We start from the raw sequence: 17,887 nt of genomic DNA, 5'->3' as shown, positions 1-17,887 counted from the left end.
ATGTGGCTCCTTCTTCGTTTTCAGCGGGTGGGAAGGGGGCCAGCTCCGCGGGGCGCCCTCCTCACACCTACCTGGGCGCGCAGAGTGGGGCTTGCCGCTTTGTGCCCGGGGGGAGCCTCTCCTCTCCTCGCCCGGAGCGGCGGCCTTGGGAGCGCGCCCGAGGGGGGCCCGTGAGGGGGGCGCGGGGCCGGGGCGACCCTCCCCCCTCCCTCCCTCCGCATGAGCGACGCGGTCCGAGGCGGGCGGCCCTCCTTGCAGGCGGGGGCGGGGCCTGTCGGCGGGGGCGGGGCCGGCGCGGCCTCATTACCGTGAACCCGGGAGCGTGGGAAAGTCTTGCGCCTTTCTTCCCAGCCGCGGGGGGGCGGGGCCGGAGGGGCGGGGCGCGCGCGCGCACGCGGGACTCGCGGGGGGGGGAGGGGGAGATGGCGCGCCCGATTACAGCTCGCTGCGGAGAAACGCCGCCGGCATCTCCGCCGAGATCTCAGGCGGAGAAGTGCAGTTTCGCTTCTGCCCGCAGCGAGCGAGCCCCGTGCAGAGGCGGCGGCGAGAAAGCAGCCCCGGCGGCGGAGACCGAGGGAGGGAAGGGGAAGGGTCCCCGTCCGTCCGGAGAGGCAAGCGGGGCCAAGGGAGAGCCACCCTGGCAGGGACGCCGACTGAGGGCTTTTGCGGGGGAATCCTTGGCCGGCCTCTGCAGGGCGCATCCTGCCAACTGATCTCTCCTGGGCAAAGGGGGCACCGTGAGGGGCACAATCGAGGCCCTCTATCCTCATCGTCCACTCTTCGCAAATGAGGGCACAATTTCTGCCGGTCTTTGATGTCGCTTTTGTCCCTTTCTCCAAATGCCACTCAAGGCCAACCTTCCAGGCCTCCTTTCGTGCCCAAGGAAAGCTAGTGCCCAATTCCTGGGCACCAGGGCCAGCTGTGTTCTGCCTCCTCTCCCCCTGCGGGATCCCACCTGCAGCGGTGGTACTCCAAACCTTGGAGGGTCCTTTTATTACCAGGGGACGCGATGCCTGTCTGGGCACCTCCGGCCTTGTGGGGGAGGAGCGGGGCCCTCTTGAAATCCGGAGCTGCTTTTGGGGGGGGGGAGGGCTGGCGGACTGTGCCAAGAGGCCTGGCCACCTTCCTCCTGCGGATGCCAAAGGCCGGAAGGGTCGACGTCCTCTGGAATCGAGCGAGCTTCTCTCGAGATGCTCAGAAACCGCTTCCTGCCCTTTGGCTGGCTGCCTTGGGGACAGGACGAGGGAGGGAAATGAAACTTCCTTCCGGAATTACGGAGCTCCTGTGCCAGGAGAGCAAACCAGGCCCCCCAGCACAACTTCCCCACCGGGAGACGGATGGGCCTTTGGCCTCCTGCAAGGGCTGCTCTCGAGGGCACCTTGAGCTCCTTGGGAATATCCGAGCGAGCCTTCATCCTTGGCAGAAGTGTAACCTTAAACATCCGATGCTTAAAAGTAGAAAAGGCCTCTTCCTAAAGCTGGTTCTTGGTGAGCAAAATGTGGTTGGAAAGAAGTAACACAAGAGAAGCAAAACTCCCTCGTTTAAGTAGCACTGTTGTTTATTGTCCTATAAATTGCAGCTGAACATCTGAATGCGTAAAAATTCATATTTTGCTTGCACAAATCTACCACCCCCAGCAACGTTTACACCATGACCCAAAGTGGTGAGATCTGTTTCTCCCGCCCTGCAGAGGTCTTTGCTCTTCTGTGAAGCGAGGTGGGGGGGCTCTTTGGGGGCAGGGGGGACAGAGCCAAAAAAGCCCCTGGAGGAGAGAGAGAGCGCGCTGTCCTCCAGGCTGAAGGTCCAGATTCCTCAACGCAGCCTAAAGGTCTCCCTGTGGAATCTCCTGGCAAAAGCTCAGAGGAGAAATGGGCCAGCAAAGAAGGGGCAAGAGGAGGGGAGGGGGGTGGGTGGGCTGGCTGGGATCAAGGGAGACATTTCTTGCCAGGGCCTCTTATCTCCAGAGAAACAGCAATGGGGGGGGGGGAATACAGTTCTACAGCAAAGGCTCCAAGTTGCACTGTGCAGATGGGTGTTGTTGGTGTGTGTTGTGGAAGCCCCCAACCCACAAGAGAACATTTGGTCCTGGGATCTAGGATGCAAATGCTGCTACCAATCCATCTCACCCTAGAGGCCGGGGGGGGGGGGTGCTGGTGTGATGGCCAAAACAGCCCCGGAATAGAGGCCGAAAACCCTTCCAAAGATCCCTCTGAGAAGGGGGTGGCCTGCCAACATGCCCTCCTGCCGTGAGGGAAGCTCCTGGGGGCCCCCAGGGTCACCCGCTTCCCTGGGTTCCACCACAAAACCGCACTCGACTAAACCGTGTTCGACTAAACCGCGTCACTGACGTCATCAACAGGGCGACAACAGCACGGAGACAGAAGCACGCTGTAAACCCTAAACCTAAAATTAACCCCTAAACCTAATCCTAAACCTAACCCTTAACCTAACCCTAACCCTTAACCTAACCCTTAACCTAACCCTTAACCTAACCCTAAACCTAACCCTAACCCTTAACCTAACCCTAAACCTAACCCTTACCTTAAGTTGAATCGGCTTGCTTTCAAAGCGCTATTTAAAGCGCCCTTCTTTCTCCGCGCTCGCTGTTGTCGCCCTGTTGATGACATCAGCGGCGCGGTTTAATCAGGCGCGGCTTAGTCGAGCGCGGTTTTGACGGGTCCCGGCTTCCCTGCGCAGAGCCCCACCCGCTTCAGCTCTCCTCCGGCAGCTCCAGCACCTCCCTGAACTGGGAGACCAGGCGGCCCAAGTGGGAGCCCTCCCAGAAGACCTGGCCGCACTGGCTGCAGCAGTAGAAGCAGGCCAGGTCCTCCTGGCACAGCACCCCGGGTGGCACGGCCTCGACTCTCAGGCGGACGCCGGTGGGCAGCAGGGTGGGTTCGTCCCCTGGGCCTGCTGCTTCTGGGCCCTGCCAGGGTGGGCTGCGGGCAGGCGGAGGAAGGCTGAGGCTGCAACTTTGAGGCTCCAGGCTGGTGGTGGGGCCGGGGTCTCCCAAAAAGGCCTCTGCAAAAGAAAGAGCAGCTTTTAGCCTTCCCTGCTCTTGGCCACTGGCCATTGGGGGGGGGGATCTGCTGCTTCCCACTCCTGGCCTCCCTCCTCAAGGGAAGACCCCTTCTCCTGGACTGGAGGAAGGAGGGGTGACCGAGTCTCTGCATCCAGGCAGCCCTGCAGGGTGCAAAGGGAGGGAAGGCCAGGAGGGGACACTGGGCTCTGTGGGCGAAGATCTCAACCCACCCACCCACCCACCCACCCACTTTCAACCGTCTTCTCTGCCACTGCGGCTGTCCTGAGAAGCCCTCGGGAGGCTGTGGGGAGATCCTGAACCTGCAGCCTAAATGGGGAGATTTCTGCTGATGCCTTTCTGGTGTGAACTGCAGCCGGTGCAGCCAGCGTGGGAGAGACTCTGTCTCCCCACTCAAAGGGGGCTCCTCCGCCACCCACCCTCCCCGCTCTGCTCCTCCAACTCCCTCCCTTCCCAAAGAAAACCCCCTTTGTCTCTGGTGAGACGGCAAGGAGCTGACCTTTTGGCATTCTCTGCATTGGCCTGGGTGGGGTGGGGGCTTTTCCAAGGCAGAGGGGCTTTGAAAAGAACTCCTTGGAGGGGGGGGGGAGCATGGGATGGAGGGGGCTTTACAAGTTCCTCATTGACAAACGGCCACTTTGAAGTGCTTTTGTTGTCGGTGACCCTTTGAAGTGTCCCTGGCAAGGAAGGCCAAACGGCCCCCGTCTCCCCTTCCTGTGTAAAGTCACAACAACAACAACAACACACACCCACACCCTCCAGATAGGAGCAATTTGGCCCATTCACAGGCCGCAGGTGTAAAAAAACAACCCTTCGGCATGTCAGAAACGGTCAAAATGCTTCCCTCAAAAGGTGACGGTGGGGAATTTGGCACTGTCTCGGCTTCCGCAATAAGCAGGAAAGGTGCTAGTCCTCGGGAGGCCCAACCCAGCCACCTCTCCCGCTTCCCCAAGGAGAGCCAGCCCTGCTCAGGAGGCTGAAGGTGTGCGTGCAAAGTCAGGGCGGCTGCCTGGAGAGAGGAAGGCAGAGGTTGGGGTCATAAAACCTGCCCGGGTCTTAAGAACACACCTTGGGCGCGTCCTTGGCAGTCCAAAGGTCCAGAGAGGAAAAGCACCATCCGGGCCTCCCGTGGGGCCCTGGGCATCCTCTGCGGGGCCAAGAGGCCCCCGTTCTCTGGCTGAAGGGCCAGGGCAAACCCCCTCCACGCCCACGGCCCTGCTGTGTGGCCCAAAGGGCAGCCGAGGGAAGATGCCTGGGGGCATGCGGAAGGGGAAGAGTGGTGACCCTCCTGCTTTGGGCCTGTCAAGTTCAGATGCCCAGAAGGACCCCTCCCTCCCCTGCTCCCCTCTCTCCGTCTGCTGGTTCTCCCTCTCGCCCTTCTCTTTTCGGCAGGCAAGCAGCCGAAAGGCAGGAGGGCTGCCCACCGTCTGCGCTCGGCCAGGCCTGAAGACGGAGGCAATGTGGGCCACAAGGCTGGCACTGCAGCCGCGGGCAGATCTCTTGGGGCTGGCGAGGGGATCCCGGGCAAAGCAGGGGGAGGCGCTGAGACTCGGGAAGGAGAGAAAGAGGCGGGAAGCCTGGGAAAAATCTGCACGGAGCCCCGGGTGAAAAATTCAAATGAGTAATTATACCACAATTAATTGTCCTCTCCTAACGTGCAAGCACAGTGGAAATGGAAAGAAAACGGCAGGCCTGGGGTGGGTCCCAGAAAGAGCAGCAGCCCAGCTCCGCCATGCTCAGCCCCAGGTCCTCTTCCAGGTCAGCGGCCCCTTTCCCCTCCCTCCGCGGCTTCTCTGGGGAAGGGGCCCTTGTGAGAGAAGCCGGCAGCTCCACCTTTTGAGCTGCAGCCAAAAGGGGCCGGCTTGGCCACTTCTCACCAGGCAAAGGGGGCCCCGTCCCCCCTGCAGCAGCAGAACCAGCCCCGCAGCCGGCCTGGCTGAGCCGCCCGGGGAAGGATTGGGGCAGACCCCTCCGAGGCAAGAAATATGGGCAAGGTCTCCTTGGCCCCCAGTTGGTGCCAGAGGGGTGGGCACGTAGGCCTGGCATGGGGTGGGTGGGGGGAGAAGTGGGCAGCCGCTGCTTCTGCCCCTCTTCCTGCAAGCTGCCTGGGGAGGGGAGGGAGGGGGGTCCCGGAGGGCGCTTCCTATCCTTCGTGGGAAGGAGGAGAGGCCAGTGAGGGAACCAGCCAGGTTCTTCTCTGCTTCTCAGGCCTTTCCTGAGAAGGAAACCTGTTCAGCCAGCTGGGTCGGTCACAAGAATGGCAGCCGGGGCAGGGAAGGTCTCAGCCAAGCGGGTGACCCTCCCCTGCGGGACGTCTGGGGCTCTTGGGGAGGGGGGGGGAGGAGGACCCTGCTGCTGATGCATCCCACCAGGGATCCAGAGACGGCAGCCCACCAGAGCAGCCCCTGGCCCGCACCCTCCGGCTGACCCTCCCCTTTGGGACAGCCAGGGAGGGGAGGGGCTTTCCTGCCCCCTCCTGGGCTCCCTGAAGTGAACCCCCAGCCCTGACTGCCCCCACCCACTTCCCACAAGACACCCCCCCCCAAAAGGGGACTTTCCCTCACGCTCCCGTGTGCTCTGAGGCTTCTCCGGCCGCCAGGTGGGCTCCGACGGGGTTGGAGGACAGCCCCCCCTGCATACCTGCGTCCTCCCCTTTCCAGCAGCCGCCCTGCTCCCTCAGCAGCGCCATGTTCTCCTTGGAGACCCTCACGTAGCGGTTGCAGTTGCAGGCCTGTGGGGAGGCAGAGGGAAGAAGCCTTCGTGAGGCTCCCCTGGGCTCCGGGCCCTTCGGAAGGGAGGGGGGCCCTGGGAAAGCTCGGCTTGCAGTCAAGGGGAACAGAATCCACCCCGGAGGAACCACAGTCCAGCCCCCTTTCCCTCCCCTATTTCTGCAGTGGGGTACCCTGAAAAGCGGGTGGTGATCCCGCTCTGCCTTCCTCTTCTACAGCCACCTCAAGCATTGTGTCTGAGGAGCCCCAGTTTAAGGGCAGCCGTGAGGAAGCCCCCCCTCTAGTTTAGGGTTAGGGATTCCACAGCCCTCTTCGCAGCCCCTCCTGCCCTCCCTCTGGGGGCCTCTCTCCCCTGGGCTTCCCCTTAGCCATTTCTGGGATGTGGCCAGCTGGGGGCCCGGTGGAAGCTAGATGTGTTTTCTGGGGAACGGATGCTGGGATGCCTCGGGGATTCCCGGAGACCCCCCCCAGGCACAAAAGGCCTTGCCGGTTGTCCCGGGGGCCCTATGGGAATGGAATGGCCGGAGAACTGGCCGGTGCGAAGGGGGCCTCAGTCCAGTTCAAAGGCCACCAAAGGAGCTCTCCACAATGGGCCTGACCTGGTTTTTCCCACCACCATCAGCTGAGCAGCCACTGGCTCCACCTGGGGAAGGGAGCCCTTCGGGGGAGCCAGGCAGAGGCCCGAGAGGGAGGCTGGCGTGGTGCCCGCAGCCACTCCCCTGCCTCAGGGCCCTGGAGGCCCGGCGGGGGTGCAGCTCTCTGGGGCATCGGGTCTGAATCTCCCGGGAACTTCCCCGGTTTCCTCACCTGCACGGCAATTCCTGTTGCCAAACACTCTTTTCTGGGAAGGGCGGGGCGGCCCTGAGAATGACTCTCCCCGCTGAACCCCTCCCACTTGGACGGCAGCAGCAGCAGCAGGGAACCTGTGCCCAGCCCCAGCCCTGGGAACGTTCCCCAGCGCAGGTTTCAAGGATGACGCGGCTCCCACCGTTCCGATGGGAAAATCTCCCACAGGGCTGGGCCGGCTGAAGGCCGACACCTTGTCAACTGAGAAGCAAACGGGGAAGCCGTTAGGCAGGGGTGGCCCCGCCCGGCTCGCCAGCTCAAGCAGTGCAGGCAACCTGGGCTGGGGATGGGGGTGGGGACAGGGGGCAGGCACCCTGCACTTCTCTGCAGCTGCTTGCTCTGGCTCTGGAGGGAGCCGGAGAGACCCAGAAGCTTCCCCGTTTCCCCTTCGTGACCCTGGGAACAAGGGATCCCACGCGGGGGATGGCATCTCCCCGAAGCGGGGCACGGTGGGTGCTCCCTTCCGCACGGGGCCTCTGGGAGAGCTGGCAGAATCTCAGTCGCTCCTTCTAAGCCAGGGACGGGCAAAGGTCCGCAGGCGGTTCTCCAGGGAACCCCGGGACTGGCTCCTTGAAAGCGACAGCAAAAGGAGGAAAGAGGGTGGCACAAGACCCAGTTCCAGCAAAGTCCTCCTGCCAGGCCCTCCTGGCAACTCTCGGGATGCCAGGCGTGGTTTCTCTTCTGCCCAAGGCCCTGCAGCCCCTGGGGCCGCCCCCTGCTCCCCTCCCCTCTGCCGGCCCGGCAGGAGAGGCCGTGGGAAGCGGGGCCTGCCGTGACTCGGGAGCCTCTGGAAAGCTTGGCTGGCAGGAGGGTGCCAGCCCAGTCCCGCTGCTCAGGGCCCGTCTGAGCCTTGGCATTGATTCAGGCTGAGCTGGCAAGGTTGGCCCGAGTGTGGGAACGGCCGCCAGCGCTTCCTCCTCACCTGAGCGAGGGCACCGGCACAGCACCTGCTTCCTGCTCCTTTGGGACCTGCCTGCTGCATGTCCTGGGACGCACTGGAAGCTCCCAGGCCTAGCAGGGAAGCCCAGCAGGGCTCTGGGCCCACAGAAGGTGCCCCTCCGGCTGGACATGGCTGCTTCTGTGGGGCTGGGGAGGGGAAGGAGGGAGGGCCCCATGAGGGGGTCTGTACCTTCCCGGCTTCCTTGGGCTGCTCTGCAGAGGGGAAAGGGCAGGCAGTGAGCTGCGCAGTGTGTCTTTTCACACTCAAACACACACACACACACACGCTAAGGGGGTGAAGGGCAGCCAAAGGGATCTGCTGGTTGCAGCTGGTCTTCCCCGAGGAGGCCAAGGATCCCACCACTGTTGGGGAAGGGCTGTGGCACCAGGCGGCTTGGGCCGGGCTCCCCAGAGCAGAGTTCAGCCGGGGAGCCCAGCGGCTTCTCCTCCTGGGCCCATTAGTCACACATTGCTGGGAGATGCCTCATGGGCTCAGACACCCCCCCCCCCAGGAGCCCAGCCCTCTTCCCGCCCTGGGATTTTCCAAGCTCAGCTCCGATTCCCCAAACAAGCCCACGCCCCCCCCCCACCCTCAGCACTTGCTCTCCTCGCCTGCCCCCCTGCCCCCCCCCCCCGGCCCTGGCAAAAGGGCCTGAGCAAATCAGCCGCCCAGAGACATTTCCTGGGGGCCCCCTCTCTGCAGCCAGCTGTGGAGCAGTGCGAATGTGTGGCAGTTGGGGGGGGGATAAGGAAGGGACCGAGGAGGGTCCGTGTGTGTGTGTGTGAGAGAGAGAGAGAGAGAGAGAGAGAAAGAGAGAGAAGAATGTGCCCCCCCACTGCATTGCCCTGCTTGGCTGGCCTTCCAGAAACCCCCTTCAACACCCAGAGCAAGAAAGGCAGAGCTTCCATTCACAGGTAGACTGCATCTGAGGCTGGAGTCCCCCCTGAAACCTCTGCAGGAAAGACGGCTGCCGCTTCCACCCCCAAGGAGGCCCCTCTTTACTTGCCTGCCAATCCTGCCCCTCCCCCCCAACCTCCCCCCCCACTGGTCTCAGGCAAGCTGGCCGGAGAGAGTGTCCGGAGCGAGAGCTGCTTGTGCCCGTCCTCTCCCTGTCCGCCAGAAAGCGGACACAAGGACGCCCTTTAGAAAGCGTGAGAAAGGAAATACGAGCGAGGCCCAGGAGCAACGTAACCCATCTAGCGGAAACAAAGCCCCCCCTCCCAGGAGAAGAAGGAGAGAAACCGGTTCTTCGCACACAAGGTGGAACAATCCGGGAGCGGAGAAGGGAAGAGGCTGGCTGGACAGGGAGGGCCGAGGCTGTCAAAACCGCCAGAGACCCAGGAGGCAACCGGCTCTTCCCGGCTGCTCTCGGCACAGGCGGACTAACATGCCCATCGGCCACAACCTCAGCCTCCCGAGAAGCAGCAGCCAAGAAGGGCACAGCAGGTGCCGGCTGGGCCAAAGAGGACAGCCTGCTCGGGGCAGGGGGGGGGGCGTCTGGGCTCCAGGGGAAAAGGGAACCCCTTCCTCATCCCAAGGCCAGCCTTGCTGGTACCCTCCTCAACCCCCGACTCCCCAGCCGTTCTGTGGTGGGCCTCTTGTTGGGGGGAGGGAGACAGAGGGAGGGGGGGCAGAGGGAGGGAGGGGTTGCTGTGTCAGGGGAGGCCTCCCCCGTGTGGGATCCAGCACCCAGGGGCAGCAGCCAAGGGGAGGAGTTGAACAAGAGGGGAACGCAAGGGAATGCATCCCCCCCCCATTGCACACACACATACACCCCATGCCCGAGGCCCAGACCCTCCTGGAGAACCCCCACCCCCAAGGCTTCTCCCCTGACAGGCTGGAAGATGACGGAGGGTTCCTGGGGGCTGCTTCAGGGGGCTGCTCCCCCCTGTTCAGGAAACCTGCCCCAGCCAGCCCTGCCCCAGAGCTTCCCGGCTCCCCCCCCCCCCACCAGCAGCCGGCCTTTCCACAGAAGGCAAAATCAGTGTGTCCAGGCAGAGCCATCCAAGGCTCACGCTGAGAAGGCCGCCCCGCTGCACTGGCGAGGGCACAGCCCAGATGTTCCCAGCTGCTGCAGACCCCCTTTTCCCAGGGAAGGCGGAGGGGAGGCGGGCTCTGGCTTGGCGCTCCCTGCCTTCGGCTCCTCTCCCTTCCCCTGCATGGCAACGGCAGTGCCCCGTCTGCGCGGCCCCCCCACCCCTCCCCACCTCCTCTGCTCTTCCCTACTCGCTGCGGTGAAGTTCTGCCCCCCCAAAGACGCCCCCATCCCTGGCAAGGGATCCAAAGCAACAGACGACGGGCTTGCCCAGAGGGGCCCTTCCCTCAAGGGCCAAAGAGGGAGACTGTGGTGCCTCTTCTGGGGCCCCCAAGACCAGCCCCTCCCTTCTCTGCAAGAAGCAGAGTAGGACTGGCACCTGGAGCCTGGGGAAGGCTTCCAGGCTGCTCCTGCCATGGGGAAGAGTCTGGCAGGGGAGGGGGCTTCCTACCCAGGAAGGCCTTGCTGCCCAGTTGACCCAGGTCCATGGGGCAAGCATAAGCCCCATGGCCAGGGGGCTGCTCCCAAAGCAGGGAGGGAGCTTCAGCCTCTCCGGAGGGAGGAAGAGACCCCCCGCCTCCCCTCCCCAATTAATCCCTTTAAGTTAAACTCTTTGGCAAACAGACGGAGGACGACCAGGATTTGGCCACCAACCCTGGGAAGAGAGCCAGGCGGCCCCAGGAGCTCAGAGGTCGCTGGGGCCGAGGCCCGGGGGGGGGGTCTTTTCGGTGGAGGGGAAAAGGGCAAAGAGGGAGAACCCCTTTGTGGGCCTGCGGCGGGGAGGGGAGGGGAGACTCCTTTCGGCTTAGTGGTTCTTGCCCCGCCCGAGGAGCCTGCCACCGCCTCCCCAGAGATGGGACTCCTCTAAGCAGGCTTGCCCCTCTCGGCCCGGCCTGGGTCCCAACTGCATGCCCACCCGAGTGCCAGTCCTTTCCTTCCTCCGCTCTGTCTGCTGGGCTTGGGCAGGCCAGGGTGCCAGGGGCAGCTGGCATGGACAGGAGGGCACCGCTTGGGAAGCTCTCCATTTGCCGCTGCCTCTGGCTGTGCTCAGCCGAGTGGGGACGCCCGTGCCCGCCTGCAAGGGGGGGGGGGCCTTCCCTGGCCAGGGAAACGGGGGGGGGGGGAGAGGAAGCGCCTGGGCCGGGCGGACATGCTTTGAGAAGACGGCCCCCTGGGAGCCGAGTGTGAGAACCTGTCGACTTGCTAAGCAGTGTGGGAAAGTGGGGGAAGGGCGGGTGGCTTTGAGCAGCAGCAGGGAGGAAGAGGAGAAGGCGGCCCGAGGAGGAGCAGGAGCAGCAGCAGCAGCCACCACCACCAGAACACCCCCCCCCCCAATAAGGCAGCCTTGCAGCTCTGTTTGGAGGGGGGAGGGAGGGTGTCAGAAGCATGAAAAGCACCGGGCCCTGCAGCGTTTGTTGCAAAGGGGGCAGAGAAGGGCTTCAATTTGTAGCAGCCCCAGGGAGGGAGGGAGGGAGGGTGTTGGGATGGAGGGAGGGAGGGTGTTGGGAGGGAGGAAGGGTGTTGGGAGGGAGGGAGGGAGGGGCTGCCTGCCCTCCCTGCAGCAGCACCCCCCCCCACACACACACGCACCTCGCTGGCACAATGGGGCTGGGGGCTGAATCCACATGCCCTCTGCCTGCGGAGAGAAAGGAAGGCAGGGGGAGTGGAGCCTCAGCCAGAGGCTGCCTCTTGCCTTGCCCGCCTTCAGCCCACCTTTGGGTGCCAGGGAAGGATTCCCCAACGCCAGGCGCCAAGAGCCCTCTGGCGAAAGGGACATTCGGGGCACTTCAGTTAAATCAGAGGAAAAGCTTCGTGTCCTGTTCCCCCACCACCACCACCACACACACACAGAAGCCACAGCACACACAGACCCAAAGCTGCCCCTTCCTCCCCCCCGGGGTCTGGGCAAGGGCTTGTGGGTCCCTGTTGGCCCCCATCCTGCTCCATGCGCTCGGTGGGCAGGAGGAGAGCGTTCCCCCCAGAAAGCCCCCGAGGGAAAGGAGAAGGCTGGTTTTCTGGCTCTCTCAGGTGCTTCCGGAGGGACTGACGTCACCTCGGCTGTGAGAAAAGCGCTGGGAGAGGAAGTGCCCCCCCCACCTGGCCACAGGCACCCCTTCCCCTCTGCAAAAGACCCCAACGGCTGGTGGGGGTCTTTTGTGCGACAGTTGCTGAGTTGGCGGCAGCCTCCCAATTCTGGCGAAAGAGGGACAGGAGCCGCTTGTGGGGGGGGTCCTTGATTCCCCCCCCAAACCCCACAGGGTGTGGGCACGAGGAGGGTGCGCAGCCCTGGCCCTCTCTGCCCCAGTGAGCATCCGCACGGCTGCACCCCTGCCCCGGGTCTCCCATCTCCAGCGAGGGAGGAGGCGGGGAAGCAGCCGCGCGGTCCCTGCCTGACGGTCGAGAGATGGGCTGCCCTCCGGAGGTTCCCCGGGGCACCCCTGCAGGAGCTGCTCTTGGGCTTATGGAAGAGGTGGAAGAGGGAGGGCGGGGGGCGCCTCCTTATCGCCAAGAGCTCCCCAGGGAAAGCCTGTGGGAAACGGGCCGCCCTCTTCCACGGATGCCAAGTGCCAGGGCTGGCGTGAGAAGTTTGGCCCCGGGAGGCTCCCCGGGAGGAGGCGTGGGAATCCCTCCTCCTCCGCTACAGGAGGCAACCTGAGGACACCTTCCCAGCCTCCTGCTGCCAGAGGGAGGGGCTCCCTGGGGCAGAACCTGCTCTGCCTCCAACCTCCTCCCAAGGCAGGGCCCGCCTGGCGAAGCAGAGGGGCCCCAGAGGTGCAAGGGGCTCAGCAGGGGGGGGGGGAGGAAGGGGGGAGTCTCCTCTCCTGCCAGTTTATCCCCAGGGCCCCCTGCAAGCAATCAAGCCCCTGGCTGGGCAGGGCTCCTCTGGCCACAGGGGGGTGCCACCAAGGCCTTCCAAACACCCAGGGGAGCCCCCCATGGCCAGGCTGGGACTAGAGAAATCTGGGTGAGGAAAGAGGGGGGCAGGCCAGGGAAGGAGGAGGGGGCCCAACATCTAGAAAGGGGAGGAGGAGGGGGGGAGAAGCCTCGCAGCACCAGCAGCTTCTACAAGTCCTTTCGCAAAGCAACTCCAAACTCCCCTCTGCCCACTTAAGGTCCCCAAGACCCCTCTAGCCAGCTCCATCCATCCAGGGCCGCCTTTCCACCCTAAAGCTGGGGGGAGACGGCCGCTCCGGGCAGCCGGGCCTTGGGCTGGGAGGACGAGAAAGCGGGCGAATGCCCGAATCCCTGCCTGGGAAAACCTTCCTAGAAGAGGCTTGGACAGAAATGCAGCAGCTCCCCCCCCTCCCCCCACCCAAAAAACCCCCCTCCCCTGCTGCTGCTCTGTCCCCATCGCTTTGGGCCTCTCTTGACCCAGCAATTACGAGTGTGGGAATGAAGTGGGGGGGGGGAGGCTGCTCCCTTCAGTGGGCCTTGCTAGCAGACAAAGGCCTGGGAAGCCCAAGGGAGGAGGGGGGGGGGCAGGCCTGGCCTTTTGAAAAGGGAGGAAGGCTGGCTGGCTGACTGGCAGGCGAGGGGAGGAAGCCCTCTCCCCCCAGCCCCAGCCCACCCTCCCTGCCCCCCAGGCTGCCTTTGCCCCAATGCACAAAGCCAGGAAAGCAGATTTTGGCCCCAGCCAATCCAGCGGAGGATCTCCCGCCTAGCGGAGGAGAGTTTCTACCCATGGCACCTCTTCTCTTCCAAGACCCCCAGCCCTCCCCCCTTCTCCCACCCACCATTCCTCCAGGCTGACCTAAACCCAAGGCTCACTGGGCTGGCATGGCTGGGAAGAGGCCAGCCCACAATGGCCTTGCAGGGCAGGCTCAGAAGCAGCAGCCTTGCCCCACGCCACAAACAGATGCCACCCCCCAGCAAGGGACTAATTTTTTGGGGGGGGAAGGGGGAGAGCTGATCAGAACTAGTGAAAGCGGAGGGGGGGCAGGGAGTCTTGAAAACAGCCAGTTTCAGTGTCTCGTTCCTACCTAAGGGTCTCAGTTCCTGTGGCAGGATGCCAGGCTCCTTGGGGGCAGCATTCCTGAGGGAGGGGCAATGTTCCCCTCACTGGGGCTGCATCGCACTCGATTCCCCCATCACAGAGAGGAGGCAGCAGTGGGTGGAGGGTCCCTGCTGGGATGGACTGCATCCCTGCCCACCAACCTCTGGTCAAGCCATGGGGCCGTGTAATCTTTCTTCCCCCATTCAGACCCACTGAGCAGACTTCCCAAGCGCCAGGCAGGCCGGCATCCCAGCAGCTGCCCATCTCCCCATCCTGTGAGGGATGCAGCAGGCAGGCAGGCAGGCAGGCAGGCAGGCAGGCAGGCAGGCAGGCAGGCAGGCAAGCTCCTGCCCACACAGCTTCCTTGCATGCTGCAAACAGTGAGAAGGCACCCACAGCCCGAGACAGGCCCTCCCTGAGTGCGGAGGGCCATTTCCCTATTCACCGCCACTCATGGAGGCGAGGCAAGCTGGGTCAGACCCCAGGCGGCTCCGCAGGGGAAGCCCCCAGGCGCATTCCCAGAGCGCCCGGCTCTCCCGTGACTCGAGCTAAAGAGAGACGCGGTTCTGTGAGAACATTTCGGAGAAGGGCAGGCTTCCGGATTGGAAGCAACTTTCCGTTCCTTTTATATCCTTCGAGCTGCACGGGAGCAGCTCCGGCCCCTGGGTTTCCACGCACACCCTGCCCCCACCCCACCCCCATCACCCCTCTGGCTGCGGAGGGACCCTGAACTCAAGTTCAAGGGGAGGAAACTGGAAATAGCTGCCCTTTAACCCCTCCAGCTCTGCTTCCGAAGGCCCCTGTTCTGCTTGCAAAGGCCGGCAGAGCCCAGCTCAGCTCGTCTAACGTCTCCCCTCTCCCTGCAGGGAGGCATTCACAAAAGCCCCCCCCCCCCGGCCCATCAGGTGATACTGCTGGGAGCCCCGGCTGGCCCTGGAGCCCCCAAAGCCAGCTGGGGAGGGGGAGGCGTCTGCACCCTTCCTGGTGCTTCTTCCCCTTATGGGAGACATTTTGCTTCCAAAAAGGGGATTTGGGGCTTCTGGAAAGCTGCCCTTTGCCCCCCCCTGGGGCCCTTTGGCTGCTCTGCCCCTGAATCCCACCCACAAGGGGGGTGTTCCTTGGCAGTGAACAGGTGGGGGGCACAGCAACTGCCGGCTTCTCCCCCTTCTGCCTCCCCTAACATAAGCTTTCTCCCTAATGAGCCGCTTAACATCCTGACGGATGGAGATAAGGGCTTGTCCAGCCCAGCAGAAGCCGATAAGGAAGGATGCGGAGCAGCTCTTTCTGGGATGGGGGCCAAGGTGCCCAGGCTCCCTGCTCAGAGAAGCCTTTGCTGCCCCCCAGGGACCCAGACCCAGGTGGAGAGGCTACCTGAATGACCAGAGGGGGGGGCTGAGGTGGGGAGAAAGGGCAGGAGGAGGAGGAGGACAGGGAGCCTCAGCAACCGCAGTCCATCTTCAATGAATTGAGGACACCCCCTCCCGAAAGCGCCTGGCTCTTTACGGCCACAGCAGGCCTCCCAAAGCCTCCTGGTCAGCTGCGGGAAGGGCGAGATGCCCGAAAGGAAGAGGAATTCCCCCTGGAAGAGTGACAGGCTCCGCATCTCCTCCACTTCCTCCCCTGTGTTTATGCCTGCATCCTCTCCCCACCCTCTGCCTCTCAGCCCCTCCCTCCCTCAACCAGAGCGCCACGTCGCCCCCTTCAGAGCTTGCTGGCACCAGCAGCCTGAGGAAGGGAGCGTGGATGAGCACTGCCCTGACCACTGCACTGCCTGGCCTTGGATCCAGGGCAAAGGATCAGACTAAGTCGGATTCCCTCCCTGCACACGGAGTCAGAGGCCTGGAGCCGCTCAGCTTGCCCTGCAGTCCTTGGCCTGGGTCACGGGGGGGGGGGGCAGGGAGGGGGACACAGCCCTGGCTCTCTTAGACCCCTGATTGGAAAGGAGCCCTATAGGAGGGAGGGTTTGGGAAGACCTCTGTGCCCAGCAGGAAGCAGCCACAGCCTCCCCAGAAAAAGAGGCTCCCAGATAGGAGGCCCAAGGCGCTAAGAAGAACGTGGTGTCCCCTTGGTCTCTGCACACCTCAAAGCGGCTTGTGGGCCTGGATGGCCTCGCCTCCAGGCTCCTGGCTCCCCCAAGGCTATGCCCCCTCCCCCAGGGAGCCCACATCCCACTCCGGGCCTTCCCCAGGATCCAGAAGGGATGCCAAGGCAGCGGGCACATTGCTGTGCCAGCTGAACGCTCAGCCCCAACAAACAGGAGGCCGTGGCTTTATTTGCAACCAGGGTTCACTATTATTGCGGAGGGAGACGACCCGATGTGTGCCTGTCCCCCCCCCCTTCCCTCCCCCCTCCATGCTTGGCCTTTGCCAATGGCCAGATAATCCTTCCAACTAAGACGGGAGGTTTTATTAGGTCGGGAAGGGACCAAACTGGCCCCACAGCAGGCAGGGCAGAGGCCAACAGCAAGGACGGAGGAGGGGGGGGGGCAAGCAGTGCCCCCTAGAGGCAGAAGGGCAGGCAGCGGAGACTCCCGGCCAGCCCACCAGATGCCACTGAGCCAAAGCGCCCTCTAGGCCCCAACCGTCAGCTTCCCCTGTGGGATGGGGCTCCACTCTGCTCAAAGGAGCCTCAGTGGGCAAAGCCCCCCCCCCCCGGTGCCACCAAAGGGGGGAAGCCCTTCTGTGCCCAGATGAGCAGCGCTGGCCGCGGATTCCCAGCTGAGGCCCAAAGGCTGACCTCCTTGCCGCTTCCTCACCCTGCAGCACCTGCTTGGGGGTCTTCCCACATTCCTGGCCGTGCTGGGCAGCCCCCAGGGGTCTCGGGGAGTCTCCCGATTTGCCAGCAGCCCACTGAAGCCCCCATGCCCAAGTCCTGGCGGGAGAGAAGCAGCTGCCAGCAAAACGCCCCCAGCATGGTTTCAACTTCACCCGCAGGGTGAGGGTTAAGAGCTTCCCCTCCCCCGTTCCGAGATGCCCCCGTATTTTTAGCAGCAGCTCAGCCGCCTTTTCTTCCCAGTGCAGGGATGTTTCCATGCCCCTCCCCTCCCCCCCCCAGCTCTCTCTTATCACCAAGAGGGTATTTTTAGCGTGAGAATCTCCTGTGTGCAAACAGATCATGGAGCAGGGAGGGGCCCTGGAAACTCAGCACGTGCTCCCTTCCAGGGAAGGAGGCGCTCACTACTGTGGCCCCCCCAGAAGGCCCTCTGAGCTCCCCGGGGCTCCACTGAAGTGAGCCAAGGGGCTGACCTTCCGCCACCTTCGCCCCGCAGGTGCACGAAACCTCCTGGCTGGCCACCCCCAGCCCTCCTCCCTGCGGTTCCTTAACAGGGAACCTGGAGCTGCCTCACTCGCCCCTGGTGGGAAAGGCACCATTGCCTGGGCAAAGCCAGTCCGGGGGAAGGCTGCGGACTGAGCTCTCTGGGTAGCTGAGCAGCCGCGTGCCAAGCGCCAGCCGGCCCACTGTGGGTCCCGTGAACACTGCAGCCCCCAGTTGCTCTGCTATCGTGAGAAATCTTCGCCCTCCAACGGCCCTCCTGGGAAATTGGCCGGAGAAGGGAAGCCCAGACTGTGAAAAATAAGGATCGCAAGGAATCTGGGGGAAATAGGAAGAGGCTCTGGCTGGCCCACTGGGCAGGGAAGGAGGCCAGCGGGGCTCACGCAAAGGTGATTCACACCAGAAGAGTCGGCAGCAGAACACTGAAAGGGCCGCCAAGGGCATCTGCAAAAGAGCCACCTGGCCCTGCCAACCTCCCTTCAGGGAAAGGCCAGGCCCGACCGGTCCCTGTCCTGCCACCTCCCCTCCAGCCCCAAAGGGAGAGAGAGCGGAAGAGGGACAGTGGCCCCCTGGGTGTCCTTCCCCAGCTTCCTCTGCCCCAGGGCCCCCACAAAATCTCCCGGCCTCTCGCTTGTTCCAGAGGGAGCACAGCGCCAGGGGTTGCAACGCAGAGGCTGCTGGTGGGAAGGCTGCCACCAAGGAGACCCCAAAAGGGGGGAGGCGGGGGCAAAGTAAAGACCCCCCCCCCAGCGAGAGGCAATGGCCACACCCCAAGTCTGCACCCTCAGGAGACGGAGCAATTCCTGGGCAGGAGAGGCCAATAAGGCGTGGAAGCCACGAAGCTGCCTGGGAGCCAAGAAGGGAGCCCTGGGGGCAGAAAGACCCATAAGGCCCAGCTGGAAGAAAGGCTGCTTCCAAGACCCCCAAAGAAAATGCCAAGGTCCGCCCCCCTCCCCCCGAGATTCCCCAGCCCCCCTGGCTGTCCCAAAGAAGAAGGGCCTGGGCCACCTCCTCTTTCCGATTCCAGCAA

At 63.7% G+C, this 17,887-nt stretch overlaps 1 protein-coding gene across 1 annotated transcript in view; it reads right to left on the bottom strand.

Annotated features, from left to right (window-relative positions):
* Positions 1-2,484: 2,484 nt before the first annotated feature.
* EXD3 (exonuclease 3'-5' domain containing 3) overlaps positions 2,485-17,887 on the bottom strand; it is a 33,266-nt gene continuing 17,863 nt past the window's right edge. The window contains exons 20-21 of the mRNA XM_087707624.1: positions 5,681-5,771; positions 2,485-3,021 (exon numbers count right to left, since the gene is read on the bottom strand). Coding sequence (XP_087563750.1) covers positions 2,711-3,021; positions 5,681-5,771 — 402 coding nt within the window. The 3' untranslated portion in view covers positions 2,485-2,710. The remainder of the gene's footprint in view (positions 3,022-5,680; positions 5,772-17,887) is intronic.

Source organism: Thamnophis sirtalis, unplaced genomic scaffold, assembly GCF_051295495.1.
Source record: "Thamnophis sirtalis isolate CommonGarterSnake01/CBP01778 unplaced genomic scaffold, rThaSir2_p1.2 scaffold_2, whole genome shotgun sequence".
Classification (NCBI taxonomy): domain Eukaryota; kingdom Metazoa; phylum Chordata; class Lepidosauria; order Squamata; family Natricidae; genus Thamnophis; species Thamnophis sirtalis.
This window is presented reverse-complemented; position numbering and strand designations above follow the sequence as displayed.